The sequence below is a fragment of the Schistocerca serialis genome, chromosome 2, assembly GCF_023864345.2.
Source record: "Schistocerca serialis cubense isolate TAMUIC-IGC-003099 chromosome 2, iqSchSeri2.2, whole genome shotgun sequence".
In the NCBI taxonomy this organism is placed as follows: domain Eukaryota; kingdom Metazoa; phylum Arthropoda; class Insecta; order Orthoptera; family Acrididae; genus Schistocerca; species Schistocerca serialis.
The window spans coordinates 666515616-666527758 of record NC_064639.1 but is presented as its reverse complement, the minus strand read 5'-3'; the positions used below and the strand labels follow the sequence as shown (position 1 = coordinate 666527758).

The window sequence follows — 12143 nt, the reverse complement described above, 5'->3', positions numbered from 1 at the left end:
TTTGAACCTGCGACTGTAGCAGTCGCGTGGTTCCGGACTGAAGCGCCTAGAACCGCTTGGCTACAGCGGCCGGCGTTCCCATCCGACAAACGAATCACGGTCGATAGTGTCACATGCCCTCACTGCATGAGACACTGCGGAGAGGTTTCGAATTGAACCCAGGAGCTTGGCGTAAGGGGTGCGATCAGGGACTTCACATTCACACCCCTCCGACCCTGTCTGCCGTAAAGGCAAAGAGAAAGCAGTCAACAGCACGCGCTGTATCCATACTTTCACCCGTCCAAGGACTGATCACGCCTGACGGTGCTTCAGTTCGGTGAACTGACGGGGACAGGTTTTTGTACCGCGTCACGGCCGTTGAGTACACGTAGTAAGTATGTAACACTAAATATTAGCAAGAAGCTGATCGATCCAGTAGAGTAGAAGATAGTGTAGTAGAAACCTTCCGGTTGAACACGTGCTGTGTAAGTTCGACAATACACCTTTGAGAAGTCTTCTCAATGTCCGTCATCTATGGTCAACGGCACTGTACGTAGGACTGTCATATTACCATCACTATCACTATTATCTCTATACAGGGCGTTTGTTTTAACTTAAGACAGCTAAATATCTAAAAAATGATGCATACTGCGAAAGAAGTGTTTTATGTTAAAAGTTACTTTAGTAAAGGGGACATCAATCTATGCTACAACTGGCCACGTCCTAATCAACCTTCGTACGCCAAAAAAATAAGTACGGTATACTCCGACCATTGTTTCCCATTCGTAGTAGATGGCGTTGTAATCGACAAATATCAAAAGTGCCTGTTTTTGCCGTTAAGAAGTGACAGCATTCACGTAGCTGGCGACGATCTTTTTTGAGGTGGCTGCCCGAAAAGAACAGATCACAGCCTGCTCTGTGGTCAGTAGTATCGCATAGTTCCCAAAAGACCGACAAGTGTAGCGGCGGTCAGTTAGCGAAGTTATCATCGCTTGTGATGGAGCCGCTAAAACGATGGCCACAGTCTCCGTCATAGACGCGTAGTCGTCCATTGACAGCAAAGCTATAAGACCGAGCTTGCCAGCAAACTCGTCATTCCATAGTGCTGCGTACCTCTTTTCACGGTATAGCGTATCTCAGACGTTACATCACGTACTTACGGTATTTTACGGCAGTGTGTGAGTGCAGTGTGTGGTGGTGCGCCGTGGTGTTGCAGGGCGGCGCGCGCGGCTGCTGGTGGCGGCGGCGTGGCTGCTGAGCGCCGTCTTCTCGGTGCCCATCGCCGTCCTCTACCACGAGCGGCCCGTCGAGGGTGAGTCCATTCACCACCTACTCAACACACCTCTTCAAGTTACAACTTCTCCTGTCACGAAATTTCTCTCTGTACGCTCGTTGGACACTGCGGAAAGCTACATCATATCCTGTGCGCACGCCAACAAGTTCCTGTAACGAGTAACGCTCCTTCTTCGACAACCAGTCACGGTCACCCCACCATGGACACACCTCGTTATGGACCGTACAAGGGTTGGACGAAAATATTGAAACATAGCGGGACATGCATGCTTGAACATAACTGCGCATCCAGAATAAGATTTTCACTCTCCATCGGAGTGTGCGCTGATATAAAACTTCCTGGAAGATTAAAACTGTGTGCCGGCCCGATACCCGAACTCGAGACCTTTGCCTTTCACGGGAAAGTGCTCTACAAACTGAGCTACCCAAGCACGACTCACGCAATATCCTTTCTTTCAGGAGTGCTCGTTCCGCATGGTTCGCAGGAGAGCTTCTGTAAAGTTTGAAAGGTACGAGACGAGATACTGGTAGAAGTGAGGCTGTGAGAACGGGGCGTGAGTCGTGCTTGGGTAGCTCAGTTGACAGAGCACTTGCCCGCGAAAGGCAAAGGTCCCGAGTTCGAGTCTCGGTCCGGCACACAGTTTTAATCTGCCAGGAAGTTTCATAACTGCGCATGCTAGTCAATCCCACAGGTTGCGTTATGGTACCTGACTACCAGCGGCACCTGACTAACGTCCTCATTACTTTGCAGGTATCAGTCGTAGTTAGAACAGTGTTCTGTGTAGTTTTGAGTACATTATGTTGGAGCTAAATGTATTCGAACGCTGTCTAATTGTTGGTATTCATGTGGTGGATGCTTCCACGAAAAAGCATCATTCGCTAAATCACAACACCGAGGAAAGTATGTGATCTTGACAGACGGCTATTGAAGAGGACTGTGAAGAAAAATAAGGGGACATCAGCAGCAAAAGCCACTGCACAACTGAATATCACACGATAGCACCCATCGGTGATGCAGATGTCCGTAACAGGGAAACGAGGTGCCGAATCCCTAAAACCTGTGCTATTGACCAATGGAAGTAAGTCATTTGGTCGGTTGAGTCTGGCTTTGCACTGTTTCCAATTTCTAGCTGAGTTTGCATATTACGAAGCACGGTGGAGGGTTAGGTGATCATATGGGCATTCATATCGTGGTATTCCATGGACCCGATTTTTATCCTGCAAGGTCGCATTACTGCCAAGGATTGTCTCACCATTTTGGCTGATCAGATCCATCCCATAGTACAGGATGACAATAATTGAACTATATGAAATAAAATCGTCCTAGCGTCTGAACGGTTTGCGTTAGGACGTTCAAACTGCATGGTTGGTCGCGGGCATGATGGGAATTAGTATGTGCAAGATGGTTTGGTTTAGCGACGAAGCCCACTTTCATTTACGTGGCTTCGTCAATAAGCAAAATTAGCGCATTAGGGGGCTGAGAATCCGCATTTCGCATCCGAGAAGTTGTAACCTCCCCCTCACTTACCGGCCTTAATGACAGTGAAAAATGAAACCGCGTGTACCTAATGGGAGTTTTGGAAAAGCAATCGTCACCGAAGTTAACCTGTCGGTAAAGAGGGAGGAAAGGGTTACATCTAAATGAAAGGAAATGTGCTAATGAAACTGGTGGAAATTAATTTTGAAAAGGGGTAAAGTTAATAAAGAAGGTAAATGTGCAGCCGTTACGTTAACAATTAAGTAGCGGTAATTAGGTATTTGAGATTTGGGGGAAATCACGGTCGCCAGTCCTAAGGACAATTACTATAGTAACTGAAAAAGAAAGGTTATTACACATATAATTAGCACTAGAAGCGTGGCAACTGAAGGTTGACACGTGTAGTGTGAAAACTGAAAGTTTGTCAGATGTAATAAATTTCGCTACACCCTGACTTAATTTAGCAAAAGAATTAATAACCGGAAAATCGAAAGTTAATTTAGTGACTGAAGTTAATAGTGAGCTTTCTTTCTGAAGCACATCGAAATTCAGTAAAATACGGTTAGTCTTGGACTACCTCAACAATCATTTCAAAAACTACTTGAATCTACGCAATTTAGAAATAAGAGATTTAACTTTGAACTTGAATTAAATGATTCTGAACAATTAACAATAGTAAAATTTAGTACGTACCAAGCTGAGCTGCAGTCACAGGTAAGCTAAAATACGGTAACAAAGCTCGCACTCTTAATTCGTGCTTGTGTAATCTGAATATTGTAGCCAGCTATTAATGCCATAATTGAACTTTGAAATTAAAGCAGTGAAAACGAGTTAGCTATATTACTTTAATGCTGGCGTTTGAATTTCAACGACACTCGGGTTCATTTCGGAAAAGGAAGGGACCCTGCTTGGCAATGCAATTGGGACAATGAGCAACAAAGGTTCATGCTAAGTTGCTGTAATTTTGCGAGGCAAATGGAACAAGATTAAAAGCTGAGGTCTGCCATACAGTTCTAAAACTTTACGTGCTTCCAGTCTTCCTTGTTGGTTGATTGAAGGTTCGAAGCCGTCGATCGAGGAGGTGGCGACAGTCACTCATTGTCGGCCGTCGCTGTTGCAGAAGCTGGATGTTGGCGCGCCTTCTCTCGACACGGTCACCAGACGAAACGGGCTCTTGATGTGCGCCAGCTAATGCTTCCCGTCCGCGACACCATGTCAGAAACTATCATCGCAAGTCGAGCGCAATTACATGCTGCCAAACCCCGAAAGCGCGGCAACTCGCGGGAGCGTCACACAACACACCTGCTCCACTCGCTACTCCCGCCACACTCCTTCTGCCCCACCCGCGCTCCACGCGGCAGAGTTAACACTACCAAAGATCCTACACACTTTGATTCTTCACACGACCCATCGATGTAATCGTTCGATAGCAGTTTTCCCTAGGCAAGACCCAGCGTAAAAATACAAATAATATTTACGAAACAAACCAATTATACATCGACATGAGTGCATAAATATATATATACAAACAGTAAAACAATTACAATATATAAAGAGACAGAAATGTCATATCTTGAGGTAACAAAACAAGGAAAAAAATAATAGTACAATAGATGGAAATAGGAGGATATGCATTTCCGGCGTTACAAAGTCTCTTCACCCTTAATTGATGATGACTGTGTGGTGTTCAGTGTCGAGTCAAGGAATAATCGGTGCGATATTCCTTGATGGCACGGTGACTACCGAACGGTACGTGAAGGTTTTTGAAGATAATTATCCAAAGTGAACCTGATTTCGACAAGATATGGTTCATCCAAGACGGAGCTCGACCCCATCGAAGCAGGAGAATGTTTGACGTCCTGGATGAGCACTGTAAGGACTGCATTCTGGCTCTGGGGTACCCAGAGGCCACTGGCACGGGCGTCGTTTGCTTCTCATATTCTCTGGATATGAACTCATGCTACTCATTTTTGTGGGGATATATTAAAGACAACGTGAACGGCAATAATCCCGGAATCATTGCTGAGCTGAAAACAGCCATTCAAGAGGTCATCGACAGCACCAACGTTTCGACATTTCAGCGGTTCATGCAGAATTTCGCTATTTGACTGCGCCACATCATCGCCAATGATGGCACGCATATCGAACATGACATAACCTAAACCGAATATCTCTCGTGACGTTGAATGGGAGAGCTCACGACGCACTTCAGCTGGCAAAAGGGCTCCTGTTGTTCAGTTGTGAAAACTTTAAAATGCCTAAGGGCGAAAACCGTCATTTAAAATTTGCTGTACATAGAATCGTGCGAAGACAGCCTTGTGACTTTACGGAAAAACTATAACGCCAACAAGGACAAATTGTCGGTTGTCAGTAAGAGGTAGTGTCTCCAGTGTCGTGACAGCAGTTCACGTTTATGGGAGAACTGTGTCCACTAAACTTTTAATTGAAGAAGATTAGTGCTACGACAGGGATTAATGGACTTTCTTTATGTCTAGAAAAACCGTGCCAACTAAAATAGCGTGACGGGAATTGCATAAATAGTTCATCTTTAGTACAGTTACTGCTTCTAAACCATGGAAAAGGACATAAGATGCTACAATATTGTAGGAGATAGAAGAATTACGCAACTGACACGTGGATATCTTTAATGTAGATCACCATCTCTATTTTTTCACAGTTCTCTATTGCGGGGAGTTTAGACTTTTTGAAGAAAAACGACAAAAGAGTACAAATGGCACCTCTGAAGTCAGCCGTGATGTCTAAAGCTATTTGAACGGGTGCATTGTACGTATCAATGGGTACCATGGGAACACTGAAGTAAAAGTGATCTTTAAGCGACATCAAGTTATTTCGGGTGGCTACCTTAATCCACAGAGCTGCATCTCTTTGAAATTATCACCCACAATAATTCTGGAATTTTGGTTTGTTTAATGAGTATGAGGGCAAAACAACAAATTTCACCGAACGACAGAGATCACGACACACTTAAAACTGGCAAAAAGGCTTCTTTTGTTCAGTTGTCAACACTTTACAATGCCTAAGGCCGAAATCCGTCATGTAAAATGTTTGGTTCAGCTGAACGTGCATGCATTGAAACTAGTACTGGGGGTTACGGATATCATGCGTAGGAAGAAAAATGTCAGACAAAGGAAACAACACAGCAAGTCCTCCCTGGTTTCCACAACAGCCAGACTGTGGCCAGTCTTAGTAGGCAGAACTGTTTCATTGCGTGTAGTGGTATGACCTTCCACTGATGACCATTCCTTGCCCATATAGACCAATATCTCGGAGGCTTTAATATGTTTTTGATGTGAGAATAGGATTCAGACTGTTTTGGCTGCATCCTGCATTGGTCGTAAGAGCTGTATAGCGTTGCTCAACAGCAGTAGTTGTATATTCATAGGACGATGGCCTTACTGTTAGCGCAAGACAAAGCAGTTCCTCCACTACGTACAGCGTTAGATGAGTCGTGCTGAGAGCGGCGTGTCGTGCCCGACAGGTCGGCTGCAGTGCTGGATCGACTTCCCGCAGGCGTGGCAGTGGCAGCTGTACATGACCCTGGTGGCGCTGACGCTGTTCGCGCTGCCCGCCGTCATCATCTCGGCCTGCTACACCGTCATCGTGTCCACCATCTGGAGCAAGGGCCGGCACATGGCGCCGCCGCCCCCGTACACCGACGCCAGGACCGGTAAGCGCACAACTTTTCTGGGCCGTCCTCATCCCAGCACTAGGTGAACAGCCTTCTCCTTAGATTGTACGTCCGGAGTTCTTTTTTCTTTTTTTTCTTTGTGATTGTGACACTACTATCTTGAATTAGCACTGGGCATGCATTGAGACAGCCAAAGTTATGAGACAGGTACATGCACATATACAGATGACAGTAGTATCACGTACACAAGGTATAAAAGGGTAGTGCATTGGCGGAGCTGGTATTTGTACTAAGGCGATTCATGTGAAAAAGTGTCGACGTGATTATGACCGCGCGATGGGAAGTAACAGACTCTGAACGTGGAACTGTAGTTGGAGCTAGAAACATCGGACATTCCATTTCGGAAATTGTTAGAGAAATCAATATTCCGAGATTCACCGTATCAAGAATGTGCTGAGAATACCTAATTTCAGGCATTACCTCTCGCCATGGACTACGCATCGGCCGACGAACTTCATATTAAGACCGTGAGAAGCGGCGTTTGCATAGAGTTATCAGTGCTAACCGAAAAGCAACACTGTGAGAAACAGTATTAGAAATTAATGTGAAACATACGACGTATCCGTTAGGACAGTGCAGCGAAATTTGGGGTTGATGGGCTGTGGCAACAGAAGACCAAAGCGTGTGATTTTTCTAACACCACGACGTCGCCTGCAGCGCATCTCTTGGGCTCGTGACAATTTCGGTTGGACTCTGCACGACTGCACGGTAAGAGCTGATGGCAGTGTTCGAGTGTGGTGCAGTCCCCACGAAGCCTTCGACCCAAGTTGTGAACAAGGCACTGTGCAAGTTGGTGGTGGTTCCATAACAGTGTGGGTAGTGTTTACATGGAAGGGACTGGGTCCTCTGATCCAACTGTAATTGACTGGAAATGTTTATGTTCGACTACTTGGAGACAATTTGGAGCCATTTATATACTTCATATTCCCAATCAAGGATGTCATGTCACCTGGGCCACAACTGTTCTCGAATGGACAGTTCGAGCGAACGATTTGGCCACCCAGATCGCCCGACATGAGTCCCAGCGTACGTTTATGGGACATACTCGAGAGGTCAGTTCATGTACAAAATCATGCACGGCAACACTTTCGCAGTTATGGACGGCAATAGAGGCAGCATGAATCAATATTTCTGCAGGGGACTTCCAAAGAGTTGTTAAGTCTGTGCCACGTCATGTTGGTGCACCAAGCAGGGAAAAAGGAGGTCCGACACGATATTAGGAGATATCTCATAACTTCTGTCACCTCAGTGTAAATAAAATCTTCTCCATGGCTAGACTTCATTTTGCCAGATGCGGGATCCGAGATTCTGGAATGTAGTTGAGGGTTTCGCGATTTCAGTACCTATTCAACCTTCGCCGACTTTTTATTTCAGAATACCACTGCGAAGTGTTCGTGTGAGTATTTGAAACCTTCAGTTTCCATTTTCTGTTTGTTTTTTAAGTTCTTCTCAGCCACTGTAGCTTCACCTACAGCTGTCTAACTTACGTGGTGTATGCGGAAGAAGGCAGACAGCATCAGAAGTCCGCGACATTCCCGTACATTACGATCTTTTGCCACCTCTGAGTTGACACATTTTTAACCCCAAATATGTTTGATGAGAGTAATATCTGACGAATCTGGGAACTAGGATATCGACCAAAATACCAATCATAGTTTGCAACGTTAGTTACTAGCTCTAACGTGAATATCTGTGTAATTACGATGCTGCAGTGTCTGCAGTCAATAATTACGATATTGCAGTGCATGCATGTCATTTCATTCTACAGCTGATGGTAGTCCTTATTCACAATTGCGAATTCATTTGATGTGTTCCGCAACGGCTGTGGTCGCCGCAGCGCCTGTTCCTTTAAACTTGCATGCACGTCCAAAGGAACTTTGCATCGTAATCAGCATAACACAGGCGCTACAGTATCTGCCGATGCCGCCAAGCGACTTTAAGTACAACGTCTAACCTGTACGGGAATATCCATAATGGATGTAAGAGTACAGGTCGTAGACGCATGGTTGACGACATATGGAAGTTTGGGTGTAGCCGTGAGTCGTGCACGGATAGCCAAGTGGTAGCCGGCACGGTAGCTCAGCATGTTCGGTCAGAGAGCTATCTCCCCTCTGTAATAAAAAAAAAAACTGAGTGAACGGATCAAGAAACAACCTGAACTGGTGTCGTTGGACGTCCACCCCGAACGAGATCAGCATAAAAAAATAAATTGTAAGGCTACCACCCGCGATAAGAGGGAAATTCGGGTTCGAGTCCCGGTCCAGCACAAATTTTCACTGTCTTCACTCCGTTTTACAGCTGATGGTAGTCCTTATTCGCAATTGCAAATTCATTTCATCTGTATGATTGTTACTGTATTGCTCCGCTAATGCAGCAGAATGCAATGAGGACGGAGATGGGTTGCAACACAGTTACTCAAATCCTTTATATCGATACAATGCTCACCTCTAGTTGGTAGTCAACCAGAGACGAATGATGAACTGAAATAAAACTTCGACCAGTTATTTTACTTTTCGTAATCTGTGTCAGCACTAAGTTCATCAATTAAAAACTACATAAAATCAGATTACTGAATTTGACCTTGGTTTCCCAGCCACCTTTTGACCTTTCTGAAACAGTAAGCTGTTAGTATAGCCGTTAGTGACTGGCCAGATATGTTACCGATCATCTATATTTCTTCAGTATTTGCAAGAAAAAGAGAGGTGTGCCAGTTCCTTCTAAGTACGGTTTTTTCCGCTTTTGCTGAGTCACTCCAGCCCCTCAGCGACAGTGATTTCTTGTGCTCATGTAAGCGACTTCTTAAATTTAATTGATTTTCTGCGTATCTAATTGTGTCGTTGGAATAGTTGCTTATTATTTGCGCACATCTCGTCGTCACTGTGGTCCTTGATCAGCAACAGGACGTGAACGTTTCATTTGAGAAGCTTGACCGACGGTAAGGTATTCACCTAAGGGTTGCTTCACAATTCTCCATTCGACATGCTACACATCCTTGCACTGGTGTATACTGATGGACGACGTCCTAGGGTCAACGTATCGTCTGCTATGGATCAGCATATGTGACGATGAACGATGTGCACAGGATTACTTATATAGTTCACAGCATTGTGCCCTGCACGTAATTTTGTCGTAGATTAGCACCTATTACGCATTTCAGAGTGGCTTATTGGATGAGTCATGGATCCAATCATACTGCTGTGTACTAGTGACTTCCTAAGATACTAAGGATGGCAACAGGAGAATACAAGATAGCCATGGCCATAACCATTTTAATAGTCATCAACCGCTGGGTTATCACATATTCTCCTCTGGTAAATTCGCTTTAATAAGCGAGTGTCTCTTTTTGATGGCCAGCTACACTGTAGTGCCAAAGAAACTGGTACAGGCACGCATATTCAAATACAGAGATCCGTAAACAGGCAGCATACGGCGCTGCGGTCGGCAACGCCTATATATGACAACAAGTGTCTCGCGTAGTTGTTAGACAGGTTACTGCTGCTGCAATGGCAGTTTATCAAGGTTTAAGTGAGTTTCAACGACGCGTTATAGTCGGCTACGAGCGACGGTAAACAGTATCTCCGAGGTAGCGATGCAGAGAGAAATTTCCCGTCTGACCATTTCACGTGTGTACCATGAATATCAGGAATCCGGTAAAACATCAAATCTCTAACATTGCTGCGGCCGGAAAAATATCCTGCAAGAACGGGACCAACGGCGACTGAAGAGAATCGTTCAACGTAACAGAAGTGCAACCCTTCCGCAAATTGCTGCAGATTTCAATGCTGGGTCATCAACAAATATTAACGTGTGAACCATTCAACGAAACATCATCGGCGTGGGCTTCCGGAGTTGAAGGCCCACTCGAGTACACTTGATGACTGCCCGACACAAAGCTTCACGCCTCTCCTGGGCGCGTCAACACCGACATTGGACTCTTGATGACTGGAATCATGTTGCCTGGACGGAGGAGTCTCGTTTCAAATTGTATCGAGCGGATGGAGGTATACGGGTATGGAGACAACCTCATGAATGCAGGGGCCCTGCATGTCAGCAGGGGACCGTTCAAGCTGGTGGAGGCTCTGTAATGGTGTGGGGCGCGTGCAGTTGGAGTGACATGGGACCTCTGATACGTCAAGATACATCTCTGACATGTGGCACGTACACGGCAGAACCATAGAACGTGTCACAGAGCCAGCAGGATAAGTGCGTGATTCGAAAGGCAGCGGTATAAATTTACCGTACTCCTCTGACCACCAAACTCCCCGGAATTAAACCATATCGAGAATTTTTGGGACCACCAAGATCGCGCTTTTCGCGCCACGGATCCTCGACCAAGGCACCCAGCGCAGCTGACCACTGCACTGGAATCTACATGGCTCTCCATCCCTGTCAGCACGTTCCATAACCTGGCTCACTCTCTTCCAGCACGTCTCGCAACGGTCCTCGCTGCGAAAATTTGTTATTCAGGCTTGTGGATTAATGTGACTGAACAGTGTACATAGAGACCCAAAGAGTCGTTTCTTCAATATAGTGGTGGAACTTGAAATTTTCGCCCATTATTGGAAGGATCCAGATAAACTGCTCAATTGAGGAAACGATTTTCTGATCCATAACTTTTTTAATACTTTATACCGGCTTATACGCGCTGTAACAGTGAAAGCGCTACTACGGTTGCACCGGCCGGTGGGCTCAGCCTAGCGTCAACGAGACCAGCCTACCAGAGGAGTCCACGCTGTGCTTAGTGTGTTCCTGGGCCGTGCAACAGCACTCCCTGATGGAATACTCGTAGGAAAGAAGTACGCTAATGTGCAAGAACGAAGAAAATGTGTTCAAGACGCGATCTGTGAGATTTTTTTCTATTCTAGTTTTACTTTTGTACACTGGACAAAATTTTATTTTTCTAACTGTATTGTTTCAACACAGCGACTCTATCATCTTGATCTGTAACATATAGAGGAAGACACTTCCTAGTAGACTTGCCCACACTCTTTAATAATCCCTGCCTGCGGAGTAGTGTGTACTTGCATTAGTGACTCATGGAAGCTGAACACTGCGCCTGATGTTTGCTCCCCAACTACAATATGTATTATTATTATTTCTACCATTATTACTATTGCTGTTATTATTATTATTAGGTGCGATTAGACTCTCTTGGAGGATGCGAAATTATCGTTTTCCAATCTTCGGAATTTCCAAGCATCTTTCATTTTTGTTCTCCGTGGATTCTCTTTCTTTCTCCAGGGCACTTTGTACCTTGCCTGATGGTGGTATCATTCTCTGGTAGTATTACGTCCCATTTGCTAGTTTATAGTCGCGCTTTCTGTTTAGTGAGCTGTTAATACTATTTGACATGAAAACAAAGTCGGAAGAGGGAAAGAGAGGCCATAATGATGAGACGAATGACGAAATCGGCTAAACCTGTGTTCTACGCCTATCTCTAACACAAAGATGCCTGACCATGGAAAGATGGTTAATCAATTTTGTGCGTCAGAATTAACTTCGCAATAAAATGACGCTTTTAACTGGCATCTGGCTTTCGTTTTCTGGAAAGTGCTATGAGCACTTAAGGCTGCGACAATGGCGGCCGATCCATTGCATCGTCGTGTTAATACGACCAACAACGAATATTTGCTAAAAAGCATTAAAAATATTAAATGAGGACAAGAAGTAAATTAAATAATACAA

General features: G+C 45.1%; 1 protein-coding gene across 1 annotated transcript in view; it reads left to right on the top strand.

The window, feature by feature from the left end:
- Positions 1–12143, top strand: part of LOC126457755 (cardioacceleratory peptide receptor-like) — a 338155-nt gene that overhangs the window by 279753 nt on the left and 46259 nt on the right. The window contains exons 4-5 of the mRNA XM_050094311.1: positions 1196–1291; positions 6249–6437. Of these exons, the coding sequence (XP_049950268.1) occupies positions 1196–1291; positions 6249–6437 (285 nt within the window). The remainder of the gene's footprint in view (positions 1–1195; positions 1292–6248; positions 6438–12143) is intronic.